At 40.0% G+C, this 15326-nt stretch overlaps 1 protein-coding gene across 5 annotated transcripts in view; it reads left to right on the forward strand.

The window, feature by feature from the left end:
* STXBP6 (syntaxin binding protein 6) overlaps positions 1 to 15326 on the forward strand; it is a 244285-nt gene that overhangs the window by 34031 nt on the left and 194928 nt on the right. Inside the window, exons 1-2 of one of the 5 annotated variants that reach the window (XM_027570116.2) lie at positions 8041 to 8147; positions 9878 to 10006. The exons of 2 other annotated variants lie outside the window; for them this stretch is intronic. In XM_027570116.2, coding sequence (XP_027425917.1) covers positions 9988 to 10006 — 19 coding nt within the window. In that variant the 5' untranslated portion in view covers positions 8041 to 8147; positions 9878 to 9987. Of the gene's footprint in view, positions 1 to 4039; positions 4137 to 8040; positions 8148 to 9877; positions 10007 to 15326 lie in introns of those variants that run through there. 2 more of the 5 variants (XM_027570119.2, XM_027570117.2) reach the window with 2 other exon arrangements.

The following is a 15326-nucleotide window of genomic DNA, read 5'->3' on the forward strand; positions in this document are numbered from 1 at the left end:
TCCTAGCATCAATAATGATCAATTTGTGGTCTTGCTTCACCTAGACCCCCCACCTCCAGTCCCCGACCCTGGATTATTTTGAAGCAAATCCCTGACATTCTGTTATTTCATAGCAAGTATTTCTGTATACCTCTCTGAAAGTAAATACTCTTTTTTTTTCTTTTAGTACTGTAATATCATTATACTTTAAGAACTTCTGTGATATAATTGAATATTTAATATCTAGTCAGTGTTCATATTTTCTTTTTTTAAGATTTTATTTATTTATTTGACAGAGAGAGACACAGTGACAGAGGGAACACAAGCAGGGGGAGTGGGAGAGGGAGAAGCAGGCTTCCCGCCAAGCAGGGAGCCTGATGCGGGGCTCGATCCCAGGACCTTGGGAACATGACCTGAGTTGAGGGCAGACGCTTAACAACTGAGCCACCCAGGCACCCTGTCACTGTTCAAATTTATCTGTTTTCTTTGTTATTTTTCTTTTCAGTTTGTTTGTATCAGGATTCAAATAAGGGCCATACATTGCAGTTGGTTGACATGCCTCTTCAGTCTCTTTTAATCTATAGGCTTACCTTCCACGGTCTTTCCTCGCAATTTATTTTTTGCCAAACCAGACGATTTATTCTGCAAAGTTTACCATAGCCTGGATTTTGCTGATTACATCCCATGGAGTTAAATGTTAAATGTTCCTCTGTTTAACATAATCCTCTAGAGACCATATTTCTTGTGAACTGATAGATACATCTAGAGGCTGGATCAAATTCTTCCATATTTTTTTTAAGATTTTATTTATTTATTTGACAGAGAGAGAGACAGCGAGAGAGGGAACGCAAGCAGGGGGAAGCAGCATAGGGAGAGGGAGAAGCAGGTTTCCCTCTGAGCAGGGAGCCCAATGCAGGGCTCGATCCTAGGACCCTGGGATCATGACCTGAGCAGAAGGCAGACGCTTAAATGACTAAGCCACCCAGGTGCCCCTCTGTTTCCATATTTCGTCAAGAATACTATAATGAGTGTGTTGTGTATTCCCACCAGGAGGCACTTAAATTAATATAAGTTCTGTGTGGTGTGTGTGTGTGTGTGTGTGTGTGTGTGTGTGTGTGTGTGAGATATGTTGATATGTTCACAGTCAACAGTGATTGTTTCTGCATAAATCCACCAATTCATTTTGGGTTTCAAAGTCTTATTTCAGTCATTTCTTCATTGATCTCCTAGAATGCTTCTATAAAGACAAACTCCTGCTAGTCAGCTCTTTGGTTATCCCAGGGTGCAGTTGGCTCCATTAGCCAGCTAATGAGTAATATTCTCTAAAGGTAACCATTGAGAGAGGCAGAGACAGACACAGACACAGAGATTGGGGGTGAGGGAGAAAGGAGAAGTATGTGATTCCCTAAGAATTCATGAATTCAAAAATAGTAGTGTTTCAATTCATTGCATTTATTCTTACTGATAGTAAAATTGTCTCATCTTTGGCCAGTGGGAGCCCTTCTGTGTTGGCTCCTGAATTTTTTTTTTAATATGATTCAACTTCTTTGACCACTTCCCTGCTTTCTATATGTTAAGATATTCTAGGCTAGCGATTCTCAAAGTATGATCTGAGGCTGCTGGGAGTTTCTGAGACCCTATTAAGGGGTCTGTGAAGCCAAAACAATTTTTATAATAGTACTAAGATATCATTTACCTCTTTAACTCTCATTTTTTCACATGTGTATAGTACAATTTTCTAGAGACCACATGTTCCCACATGGGAGTGTGTGTGTGTGTGTGTGTGTGTGTGTGTGTGTGTGTGTATTTTGTTTTCTAGAATTTTCTAAGATGAGCTCTTTGGAGTCTTCAATAATTTTTTTTAAGATTTTATCCATTTATTCATTTGAGAGAGGGATAGAAAGAGAGAGAGCATGCACACTCTCGCAGAGCGCACACATGAGCCGGAGGCTCGGGGGGCGGTGGCTGCGAGAGGGACCAGCAGACTCTGAGCTGAGCATGGAGCCCCCCACAGGGCTCCATCCCATGACCCTGAAATCACGACCTGAGCTGAAGTCAAGAGTCAGCTGCCCAACCGACTGAGCTACCCAGGTGCCCCTGGAGTCTTCAATAATTTTAAGAATATAAAGGGGTCCTAAGATCAGAACACTTGAGAACTGAATCACTAGTGACCCTATAAATTAGCTTCCTTTTTTTTTCAGTTTTGTTTTTATGTGTGAGTGGTCTGCTCCAAGTCTCACAGCTAGTAAGTAGGAAAACCAGAATTTGAATCTAGATGTTTGTGTAGTATTTTCCCCCATAAAGTAGAATCACTGATATCCAAAAATTGATGATTGATTAAAGCTTAGAAGCTGTAAACACTGCCTGCTATGCTAGACATGTACATTTTAGGGGCCACCAAGTAAAATTAGCAGTTCTTTTCCTCAAATGGAATGGCCCTCTGGAAAGGAACAGCAGATGTAGAGGCAGGATGAGTGGTTGCTATAGCTCCATGGTATAATGAAAAACAATGCACTGAATATGTTGTTTTTCTGGTCTCAGTAGGGAAATTCAAGACGCAGCAGTAACTCATTGGAGCGTTAACTTTTGAAGATTTCAGCCATCCGGAGAAGAGCCTGCATGGCATGTGGAATTCAGTAGCTCATGTATTTCTCACTTATTTTTGAACCCAAGATCCAAATGACTGCTTGACCATGTAGCATAGAAATGCTTTTTTTCATCTTGTAGTCAGTTGAACCAAATCCTGCAAGAAAGCATCCTGCAGTTTCCAAAGCTGAATAACAGTGCCTTAAGCCTGGGACTCTCATTTTCCCCTCACTGAATAGTATACAAATATCTAAAAGATGGCTACTTGGGGCGCCTGGGTGGCTCAGTCGTTAAGCGTCTGCCTTCGGCTCAGGTCATGGTCCCGGGGTCCTGGGATCGAGCCCCGCATCGGGCTCCCCGCTCCGCGGGAGGCCTGCTTCTCCTTCCTCTGCTGCTCCCCCTGCTTGTGTTCCCTCTGTCGCTGGGTCTCTCTCTGTCAATTAAATACGTAAGTAAATAAAATCTTAAAAAAAAGTTTAAAAAAAAAAAAAGATGGCTACTTAAAACCACTGGATTTCATGGTTTTCGGTCCTCAGGGAAATCCTTATTTTGTTTCACTGTTGAGCTGAACTTGGTAATTCGTCTTTTGTTTACCAATGCCAATAAATGTAGCTTCTCTTTGGTAATGAAGATCATTAACTCATTTCCCAGGCACAGGGAAGAATTTCCATCATAAGAAAAGGACTTGTGCTTTCAAACGTTTCAAACCTTTCAGCTGGCCTTGGCTTTCTGAAGTTAGCAGCCTTACATAATGAACTTGAGTATTTACACACGTAAGAGGCACCTGACAGCCTCAGGTACCATCTGGAAAAGTGTCATCAGATAGGAAGCTTGGATCAGAACCCACATCACCATTCAGGTGCTTCATAATTACTTTGTGGTTCTGTGTGGGAATGAGGCAAAGAATATGTCAAGGGTTTCAGAGCTCCTAGGAAAATACAGATTTCTTTGTCAGAGTAGATATTAAATACTAAAAAAGTTTTTGTGTTTATGAACAAATTCATTTCTCACTGGAGCCTTGTTTGTTATTTTTCTCAACATTAAATATGTCACAGTGAACTGATTTAAATACCTGCTTTAGGTGACCTGTTGCATTTAGATTTATGTACTTGGAAAGTCAGATGCCTGGGCTTTTCTAGCAAGTCATCTTGACTTGGTGGAAGATAGTTTTAGAATACATGGAAGTCAGTATGAGGTGCAAAGGTAATCTTCCATGGGGATGACATTACAATTGGTCAGGTGAAAATTTTCTTTTCTTTTGTATTTGTCACTGACCAAATTGGAAAAAAAAATTTTTTTTCTTTTGGTTCATATTAAGTTCACTAAACAGCCTGATCTCCATGTGGAAAGCATGCAGTGAATAGTGATGCAAGCCTCGAACTTAGAGCTGGGGAATGCCAGGAACTTGGGGAACTGGTGTCACAGAGGAAAATGACCCCGCCTCTGTGTGCCTTGGTTTCCTGTTTAGAAAGTTCTGCTGTTCATAAAGGCCCTGAAGTACTAGGAGGAAAGGTGCTTTGCGTGTGGAGTTATCCGTAAAGGGCAGTCCTAACTAAAAGTCGGGGTTAAAGGTAGGTGAATGCCTTATAAAACATGTTTCATGTCTGTATGACCTATTTATTAGTTTATGTCTCATTTATTTACTTAGGTATGAAGTAGCCCCAGGCAATTTGAATTCTGATTTAAAATTCAGGTTTTGTCCATTTAATTGCCTTCTTTCTCTTAAGGGCAAAGAATGTAAAGGCTTGGGAAGTAGAAATTGGAATTGATTTTAATTGCCTGAACAGGTTTACTAGAGAAAAAGTTTTATTGAAGTGAAAATGAGGGCCAGATTATTTTTGTTCTTCCTCTGTATCTACTAACAGGCAATTTTGGAGTAGTCCGTAAATCTCTTAGAAGTCTAAGCGAGGGTATCCATCACGAAGTGAGCCATGACTTAACAACTCTTTGTGACAATTGCCTCAGATAAAAATCATAAAAATGGTGAGAACTCACAATTCCAGGAATACATTTGGAGGTGGAATCAGTTATACAGATGATTCCCGAAAGGATATGAGGCTATTTCAGAATATCTCAGAGACTCTGAAGACCTCCTCTCAGCTTTGCCAGATCTCAGTGAGCCACTGCTGGGAGGTTGTGTTTTGTACCTTTCAGGTGTTTTAGAATTAATACCCATCTGCAGTTAGGCTGATGTGGAGATTAGGAATAGCCTGTCGGAATAGCATTTCTCTTTGAAGAGTGCCACTCTTTCTAGAAAAGATAAAGAATGGCATTGCATGATTTGTGGCTCAAACAGTAGCACTCACTGTTGCTGAATTTAGGACTGTGTCATGTACAAGTTTCCGGCATTTTTCTTTGGTTCTAAATGCAAGGGTGTATGTGTGTGGTGTCATTTCTGGCATTTTTCTTTGGTTCTAAATGCAAGGGTTGTGTGTGTGTGTGTGTGTGTGTGTGTGTGTGTGTGTGTGTGTGTGTGTGTGTGTGTGTGTGTGTGTGGTGTCATTTCTGGCATTTTTCTTTGGTTCTAAATGCAAGGGTGTGTGTGTGTATGTGTGTATGGTGTCATTTCTGGCATTTTTCTTTGGTTCTAAATGCAAGGGTGTGTGTGTGGGGGGGGTCATTTTGCCTGAAGAGGCTACATACGGGTGCTTTGGAGCCCAGTAACAAACCAGTGGGACTGGAAAATGGGCACTTCTTGGCTATGGGTCAGAGCCAAGTCGGAGTGAGTTCTCAAAGAGTAAGTGACACTGTGGCCATGCTCTGTTCCTCAGTTGGTGGGAGTGGGCTTGTTGGGTTTCTGCTTCACCAAGGGAGGAGAGCTTTTCTCTGCATTTGATTATGCTACATGATACCGTGGAACCTGACATTTGGGGGCTTAGATCTGGGAAAGAAATGTGTTTTGATCATTGATTATATAGTTTTGTGTAATTTGTACGATTCTTCTGTCTTTTACCTTGAGAGACAAGTAGGAAAATGGAAAAGCAAAGAACCCAGGTGGTCTGCAGTTGAGATTAAGAGAAAAACATCTCTAGGAAATCAAATAAGATCTGAAGATGTATGTTTCAGTTTTAGAACTTCAGATATTAAAACCCAGGGATCAAGAATTCTCTACTTATTGAACAACTTTGAAATTTTATTTTTTCATTGCTGCCTGCCTTAACTTGATGTGTTGTAAAATTTTATAGTTGTGTGAAGTTACTCTGAAGTCAAAAAAATTTAACTGGAAACGATCTTAGCTATCATTCAGTCCATCCTTACTATGTTGGTGCTGAATCCGGTAGCTTGCCATGGAAGTTCTTAGTCTCAGAATTTTCCATGCCCAGTACTGGCTTTAATGCATAATACATACTGGCTGGCTCATGCGCTGACTGGGGTAGTACTTACTAAAAATAAACCAAAAAACCTTGAAGCAAACCTCTTGGCCAGAGTACATTTGCAGAAAGTCTTCAGGGAAAGGTCCAAAAGTATGGTGGAAAGTGTTAGAGCAGCTCTTCTTTTTGGGATTTAAAAACTTTGCCATTCTTCCATGAGTTGCTAAATCCTAATGTCTACTATTCTAAAAACTTCTGATGTGTAAAATTTTCTGTATGTATAAAAACTTTTGATGTGTAAAGTATCTTTTTTTACACATTCTCGAGGCTGGGAGTATCTTTTACCATTACTTTGGGAGTATTATTTACTGTTTGAGAGTCAACAGAAGAATGAATGAGTAGGATCATTATTGCCATTTAGAGACTATTCTCCATATGCCAAAAATTAAATAAAACATGGATTTTAAAGTTCCATCAAGCAGTAGCTTAGCAAATTAATAACATTTCAGTGATTTCTTTTGGCTTTCCATTTACTTGTATTAACACCTTTCAATAGAATTTTAAAGACTTCTTTATTATATTAATTACATATGTATTAACATCTATAGTCATATACTGTATAATTATTATATAGTATAAAAGTGGCCTCTGAGATCTCTTTTTGAGATACTCTATTTCAAAAGTATATGTTATATTATTTCATTATTATGGAGGAATAATTGACATATAACAAATGTGCAATATAGTACTGTACATGCTATGCATTACAGCCCCGTGACTTATTTATTTTATAACTGGAAGTTTTACCCTTTGACCCCCTTCAATCATTTTACCCCAACCCCACCCCAAGCAAGCACTAGTCTGCTCTCTTTATCTATGAGCTTGGTTTTTTGTTTGTTTGTTTTTTTAGATTCCACATATGAGTGAGATCATATGGTATTTGTCTTTCTCTGTCTACTTGTTTCACTTAGCATAATGCCCTCAAGGTCCATTCACATTGTCACAAATGGCAAGATTTCTTTCTTTTTATGGCTTAATAGTATACCATTGTATATATGATCCATTGATGGACACTTCGGTTGTTTCCATATTTTGGGCTATTGTAAATAATTTTGGCTATTGTAAACATGGGGAAGCTGCAGATATCTTTATGGATTAGTGTTTCCATTTTCTTCAGATAAATACCCAGAAGTGGAATTGCTGGATCATATGGTAGTTGTATTTTTAATTTTTGGAGGAACTCCTATATAACAATCAGTGATTTCTTAACAACCTAAAGTAATTTATCAGAAAGTTGAGAATTTTAACTTGAACCATTTTTTTTCTTTTTAAATGAATTGTGGCTATTTCCCACGGGTAGAGCTGGGTCCAGGGTCTGATCATTTCTTTCATGTGGCGCTCAGGCAAATTTGTTTCTGAAACAGAAGGAATTTCTCATCCCCCTGTGTGGCTTCTCACCTTGGGTGCTACAGTGCTGGCTCCATGGGCAAGACTCTGAAGTGGTTCTTGTCTGGTGAATGGCTGCCAAAAGTGAGTCCAATCCTGAAGATTCCTTTATTTGGGGACTTAAGATGGAATGACCACTACTTGATCTTCTGGAAACCCTGCTTTGTGACATAAAATGTGGCTTGTCAATGAGACCTCTTTTTGAGATGTTCTATTTAAAAAGAAAGTGAGTATTCTGAAGCATTGCAAGGATAATTTATTTTGCAGCTAAAATCTTCCAATTTAAAGGAAAGAATCCAAGTATCTTCTTTATTTCATCCATTCCCTCCACAGATGTCTACTGAGCACTTCTAATGTAGCAGGCGGTGTTTGGGGCGCTAGACGACATGCCCTCACAGAGCTTCCAGTGGAGGAGATGGGCACACAAATAAGCTAAACATGACAGATGGGGATATGAGCTGTGAAGGAAATCAGAACAGGGATGGGAGGTAGGAGGAGTGCCAAGGATGAGGGACCCATATAAGGACCAAGGGTTTTGTGCTACTTACTTGTAAATAATTTTGGGGACCCACAGGCATGAAATAGCACACTGTGGCTGATTGTGCTATCATAATCATCGCCAGCATTGTCTCTGTCACAGCCAGATTGCATTCACCCACACCTGTTAGCAAGGGTGTGTATGGAATGAGTCAGACAGCTGGGTGTCCTTAGGTGGACACAGGCAGAGGGCTTACTAATGACCAATGAAAACACAAAATGACTGTATTCATTCAGCAAATGTTTACGGAATGATTATATATACAAGGCATTGTGGAGGACAGCAAGGTAAATCACATATACCTTTCCAGAAGAGCGTATAATCTGGTGTTCGTGTGTGTGGTAGGTCATTTGCATGTCATTGATTTAACATTTGAAGTGAACTATGGAAGGTCTATAACCTGCTGGTTTGTCACTTTGGCGAGGTGTGGTTTTTAGTCAGGTCTTCTGGGAGGGAGGTGTGCTATACTAACCTGGGAGTGTGTTAACCAAGGGCACAGTGTCCACATTCCAGCAGAGTGTAGTTTCTATGCATTGCTTAATGTCTAAAATGCCATCAAAGTGAAATGCTTTCTTTGGGAAGGATTGATCTCCAAAGGAAGCCAGTTTCAGGTGCTGGTAATGAAAGTGCAGAGTATGACATGATGGTTCTTAGCCGGAAAATGGAATCAGTAAGGGTCTCAAGGAAATACTTAGCATTTTACAACCTTTATGTGGGAATTCATAATGCTGTACTAGCATTTGTCAGCTTGAACATGAACCCAGTATGAGCGCACTACTTGGGTGAACCTTACAAGGACCCTAATGGAAGTGTGGACATAGGAGAACTTATCTCCTTTGTCTGGAGGTGACTGTCTTGGAGGAAGCTAAGCAGAGCTTCTTCAGGAGCTGCATCCTCTGGGCCTTAATACGAGGTTATTCCCTTTCCTTCAGAAATGAAGGGTCAGTCATCTTTGTGTGAAGGTCCCGGGCATTTATTATATAGATGGGATCAAAAGTTTACTGTTAAAAAAATATATTTATATATATATGTAATATATATATAAATAAAATATACAAACACATATTTAATACTACTTATATATATTATATATTATATATAATATATATTTTTTATATATATTCCCTTGATATATATATCAAGGGAAAGCTTAGAGGAGGAAGGAAAAGCCACAAAATACAGTGGCAGAGGCTGTTGGCTACCCACCAGAATCCATGATTTCTTCTTCCTGAGCCCACAGCAAGAATACATCTTCCGGGGCCAACTGGGTGGCTCCGTCATTGGGTGTCTGCCTTCGGCTCGGGTCATGATCCTGGGGTCCTGGGATCGAGTCCCACATCGGGCTCCCTGCCTGACTGAATACAGTCATTTTGTGTTTTCATTGGTCATTAGTAAGCCCTCTGCATGTGTCCTCCCTCTCCCACTCCCCTCTGCTTGTGTTCCCTCTCTCGTTGTGTCTCTCTCTGTCAAATAAATAAATAAAATCTTAAAAAAAAAAAAAAGAAAATACAAAGAATACATCTTCCAGCCTCCCTTGCACTTAGGTATAGCCATATGACTGAGTTCTAGCCCACAGTGTGACCATAATGAAGATGGTTGAGCCCATCAGCCTCAATCCATGTTTCGGCGTGAGGAAGATGAATACCTCATCCTTTCCCCAAGTTCTGAGGTGTTTGAGCCAATGATGCATTTTTTGGTCTATTTGAGCAGTGAGTTGTCTTCCCTAACTAATACCAGCACTATGTGTGGTAAATGAGAGAAGCGAAGACTACAGTTTCAGTGCCTTAGTCCTATTTCACTGGGGATATTGGACCCAGTTGTTTCCACCTGAATGGCAGAATCCACACTCTTGGATGATGATGGTTATTGTGCTTGTAGGTTCCTGCTGTGAGTTTATTACTGCACCCACAATTCATTGCTTACAGATATCTGTGCTCCTTTCTGTACCCCCAACAGCTGAGGGCAGAGTCCAAGGAGTGCTAGCTGATCCCTGATTTTTCTTTCTTCTTCTCCTCAGATATTTTAGTGCCTGCCTTGTACTAGGTGCTGCCAGGAATACCTGGAAGGAAAGAAACATGAACTGTAACCTCAAAGAGCTAACAACTCTAGTTGACCAAACTGTTTCAAATGGGACTGTCAGCTGGAGGTAACAAAAACCCCAAGTCAAATTACTTAAACAATAAGCGATTTTTTCAAGAGCTGAGAAGTACATAGGCTTTAGGTGCTGTTTTTCTATGATTCTTAATCCAGTAAGATTTACCCCTGAAATTTATTTTAGGTAGTCAGCCACAAAAGTCCAGTATGCAGTCCTATCTAGTATTGCCTTCCCTCTCCTCATGTCTATAATTCTAATATGGAACATTTAGCAGGTGTTGCTGATTGTCCAGAGCAAGTTGACTGGATGCCTTTTTCCCCTTGAATTCCATTGAGCTGGGCCCACAGTGGAAGAGTTGTCAAAGTAGTTACTTTACCGAGTATTGCGAGTGGTAGATAGTGAGATGAGGGAATTAGTGTGTGTAACCTGAGAAAATCTTGTTCACTGTATTTTAGTTTCAGCAGATTACATGGCCCACCTCATTTGGCCTATCACTGCATTTCAAGTTGGAATTTGGAAGATCAGCTGTGTTGTTCTTTAGCTCATTACCAATCTCCCTCTTCAGTTTGCTCTATTATTCCCATTTGTCCTTGTTACTGCTGGCTTGTCCCTGTTACTGTCTTCTGAGATGGTATGCTCCTTGGAGGTAGGCACCACACTTGAGTTATCTTTGTATTCTTTCCCCAAGTCCCTTACCCAAGAGCATAGCGCAGTGCTTTATATATTATGTGTGTCTCAGTAAGTGTTTGATGAATTGATTACTTAAATTTCTTGAGCTAGTTTCATGCTTGGTGAATAGCGCTTTCCATGGCTAACATCACTTCCTGCTGCCATTGTGTTGCTCTTAATTCTTGTGATGTTTCATCTTGTTTAACTTTGTGACCCTGACCTGGCCTTGGCCAGTAACAAAAGTCACCCAGCATAAGGTTGAAGAGGGAAAGTGTTGGCGTGGTAAATGGTTGCTGTGTGAGTGTAGTAGGGTGTGTCTTGACCTGGTCCAAAAAGTACTTAAAGGTCTCATGTCTGGTGGATGATACTGAGCCACATTCCTATGATTTCTTGGCAACGGAGTCATCTCCTGTGATATGTACTGTATTGCTCAACTTAATAAAAGAACAACAGATTAGTCTTTTTTCTGCCTGGTAGCTAGATTTGTATCTTAGGTCTTATTTGACTTACTGAAGGTTCTGGAAAATTCTTTGAAAAGAGACTCGTAGACATCCGTAATTAAGGCTTATTTCTCCTAATAAAATTAGAGCTGAAATCTTTCCCTTGGGGATTTGTTATATTCCATCATAATGTTATGTTAATGTTAATAGTGGTAACAGAACAGACAGATGACTTAACAGGATTTAGGATACTGAAGGCTAGGAAAGAAGATATTTTAAAGGAAGAGTGTTCCCCTCTTCTTTGTGATTACGGGCATATCTATTCCTTTGAGCTACGGTGGGATTATATCAGTGTTTTCCTTCATTTTTAGAGCTAACAACTGGTCTTTCCTTCCCCACCATCTTGAGAGGGGACTTTGAAAGAAGCTGGCCAGAACTTTTCTCTGATCTTGCTCTTCTCGCTTCTTTTGTCAGTTTATGAATCTTTTGCCAAAAGTCAATGAAATAGAAGATCATCTTCACATTTTTGATTGGCCTTACACTGAAGAATCTATGATATGAACATTTCAGTGCTGATTTACTTGTTACTTAACTTTGACTGCTTTGGGAAGACAGGGGAACTGTTGTTTCTTTAACGGGACTTAGAAAACTGGAAGAACTCAACTGTAGAGATTTCCTTATCATAAATTAACTTTAAAAAATTTTAAGTATTTATGTTGGAAATATGGAGCTGATTATCTTCTCCCAAAATAGTCTGTGATGATTAACAGTGAAGGAGTTAAATTTTTCTGCATCTCAATTCACTGGACTAAATTATATCATAGTGGCCTAAAAGTATGGGCCCAGTTTCATCTGCTTACAGGATATAGTTTTAGAGAATATCCTCACCAAGTATCCATATTTTGGGTTACAAGAAAAGCAACTAGTTTGTAATGTGAATCGTTCACTGCTCTCTGTAACCTTGACTGGTGGTGTGAGCCCACCCTTCATAGTGGCTTTAATGATACTGTTGCAGGTGGTAGCCTGGGAAAATAGCTAAGTGACTCTACATGTATGTTTTAGACCCAAGACCTAGCAGAAGGTGCATCTTCAAATAGGGACTAGTGATGAAAAAGTTCAAGGAGATGCCTTATTGTGAAAGATAATACTACCTTCTGCCTATGTTATAGTCACTATGGTGGAAAAAGAACATAAATCATTATTCTAAAGGCCTACTTCCCTCACTTCCTGTCAAGTGATATAGCATGTCCTGCATTGAACAAAAAATTATCAGGTATGCCAAAAGGCAAGAAAAAGCACAGTCTGTAGAAACAAAGTAACAAGCAAAACCAGACTCTGATATAACAGAGATGTTAAAATTATCAGAAAAGGAATTTAAAAGAACTATGTTAAGGGCTCTAGTGGAAAAAGTGTAAGACCTGCAAGAACAGATGGGCAATGTTAACAGACAGATTGGAACTCTAAGAATCAAAAGAAAATGCTAGAAATCAAAAACATAGCAAGAGAAATGAAGGATGCCTTTGATGGACTCAAATAGACTTGATATTGCCAAAGAAGGAATCAGTGAAGTTGAAGATCGATCAATAGAAACTTTCCAAACTGAAATGCAAAGAGAAAAAAATAGAACATCCAAAGTCTGTGGGACAATATACAAAGTTGTAGCATATGTGCAGTTGGAATGTCAGAAAGAGAAGAGAGAAAAGAAAAGAAATATTTGAAGTAATAATGGTTGAAAACTTTGCAAAACTAGTGACAGACACCGAACCACAGGTCTAGGAGGCTTAGAGATAAATACCTGAGGGTTTTTTCCCCTGGCACCAAATATGTGATCCCCCCCACCCAACCCTGCACCAATTCTCTAGTTCTCTGATACCAACTGGGTATCCAGTAATTAAATTCAATTCTGACACCAGTTCCTGGTGTTAGCTTAGACCCCACAGGTTAAGGGCTCAGTCCCACAAAACTGTCCCCACTTCAGTGGCAGCCACAAATAGGGTACTCAGGCCACCCACACTTCTGCCCAGCCAACTACATATTTGGAGGGTCCCATGACCCATCCCCCCTCAGTTGTATAATTTTCTGGAACAATTCACAGAACTCAGGAAAGAAAGTACTTATAATTACCAGTTTATTATAAAGGATACAACTCAGGATCCGCAAAATGAAAGAGATGCACAGGGCAGAGTGTGTGGATGGATCAGGGCACCTACCACAAAGCTTCCATGCCCTTTCCATGAGTGCCACCCTCCTAGCACCTCCACCTACTCACCAAACTGGAAGTTTTCTGAATCCATGGTTTAGGAGTTTTTATGGTGGTTTCATTACATAGTTATGATTGGCTAAATCATTGGCCATTGATGATTCAACTCAGTCTCTAACCTTTCTCATCCCTGGAGGTAAGGGGGCGGAGTGCTGAAAGTTCCAACCTTCTGATCATGCCTTGGTCTTTCTGGCAACCAACCCAAATCCTGAACCTCTCTAGGGGTCCAGAGGAGTCACCATAAGTTCAGGTATTGTTGAAAGGGGCTTGTTACGAATTACAAGATACTCCTATCACTCAGGAAATTCCAAGGGTTTCTGGAGTTCTGTGCTAGGAACCAGGACAAAGATGAAATATATATTTACCATTTTACCACAGTACTCCTCCCCACCCCTCAGATACAGTTAGGCATAACTTATTCATACTGCAGAAAACCAAAGAAGAAAATCATGAGGGAAGTCAGAAGAGAAAAAGAACACCTTACCTATAGAGGAACAAGTGAAATAACTACAGTGGCTTGCTCATCAGAAACCATGCAGGCAAGAAGAGAATGGCATGGAATCCTTAGTTTATTGAAAGAAAAGAACTTTTTCATCATAACCAACAGTATTGAGTGTCTGTGCTATCATCTGGGATATAAAAAAGACTAAAACATGAATGCTGCCTTGAAGGAGCTCACAAGTGAGCTAAGAAAGAAACTAATGGGATGTATAAGATATGGTATTTAGTGGGTAAGAATAAAATGTTACAGGAATCCAAAGGGATTAGATAGGACTCATGGGTAGAGTGCTCAAAGAAGGTGACATGTTAAAAAAATTTTTGTTCAAGGTTTATTTATTTATTAGAGGGAGAGAGCACAAGTAGGAGGGGCACAGAAAGGGGGAGAGAATCTCAAGCAGACTCCATGCTGAGCTTGGAGCCCCAACGTAGGGCTCTATCTCAGGATCATGAGATCATGATGCAAGCCAAAATGAAGAGTAAGACCCTCAACCAACTGTACCACCCAGGTGCCCCGGAGCTGACATCTTTAGGTTAGACAGAATGCCTTCTTTCTCCATGTCCTACCACTACCCAACAGGACTCCAGTTAATAAGAGCAGATTATAGCTAAAAGACTTGTAAGACACAGACAGTCTCTTAGGAGCAGTACCTAAGAGAGCCTGAAGCTGAGAGGGGAGACAAAAACAGTACACTGGAGGAATTTGAAGCCTCTGGTACAGCTGCTACAGCTACAGCAATCATAAACACAGCCCAACTCCTAGCAGAGAGAATCCTGTTCTATGACTGGATCTGTGTAGATAACAGTGACTTAGGTGTTAGGACAAACACGCTAATATGTTAGCCTGTTTTAGGTACAAGTTACAAATGTTTTCCTGCTTATTAGTCTCAGGGGACATCACCATATAAGCCTGATATAATTTCTTTAAAGTTTTGTAGAATATACTTATAATTTTTTTTAAACATCTAGATGGGTTAGGCCCTGGCAGTTTATGGTCTTTGATTTGGTAACTATCAGGGAAGGATGTGAATCCAGAGGCAGAGGCTCTTTTTCTCTCCTGTAACAACAGACTATTTGAATGTCTGTCTCTCTACACCTGCCTTTGAGGATTAGATTCTTCCCACCAAGGACTTCGTTGATGAATGGCCTGGGTAGAATGCAAGGAGACTTAAGGTCCCTGTCTTAAAATAATTTACCACCCATATGAGATGAGTAAGGATTCATATATAAGGGACATTCTGGTTGTATGATTTTAGGAATTATTAACTATGAAGATAACCAAGCTGCCTTTCATATAATATGTAACTTAAAGGGGTGCATGTTCACAGTGTAAGAACAAGGAACATGTAGAACAGGTTGAAAGCCTTTTTTTTGGTTTCACCCATAGGCGGTAATATTTTTGCCAATTCTTGGAAGTGGCCAAAGATGAGCTTCTTATCTCTTGAATATTGAAGACCATCATTTTAAGGATCATTCTTTGAATTTTTAGGTATGGTAACACAGT

Source organism: Zalophus californianus, chromosome 6, assembly GCF_009762305.2.
Source record: "Zalophus californianus isolate mZalCal1 chromosome 6, mZalCal1.pri.v2, whole genome shotgun sequence".
Lineage (NCBI taxonomy): Eukaryota > Metazoa > Chordata > Mammalia > Carnivora > Otariidae > Zalophus > Zalophus californianus.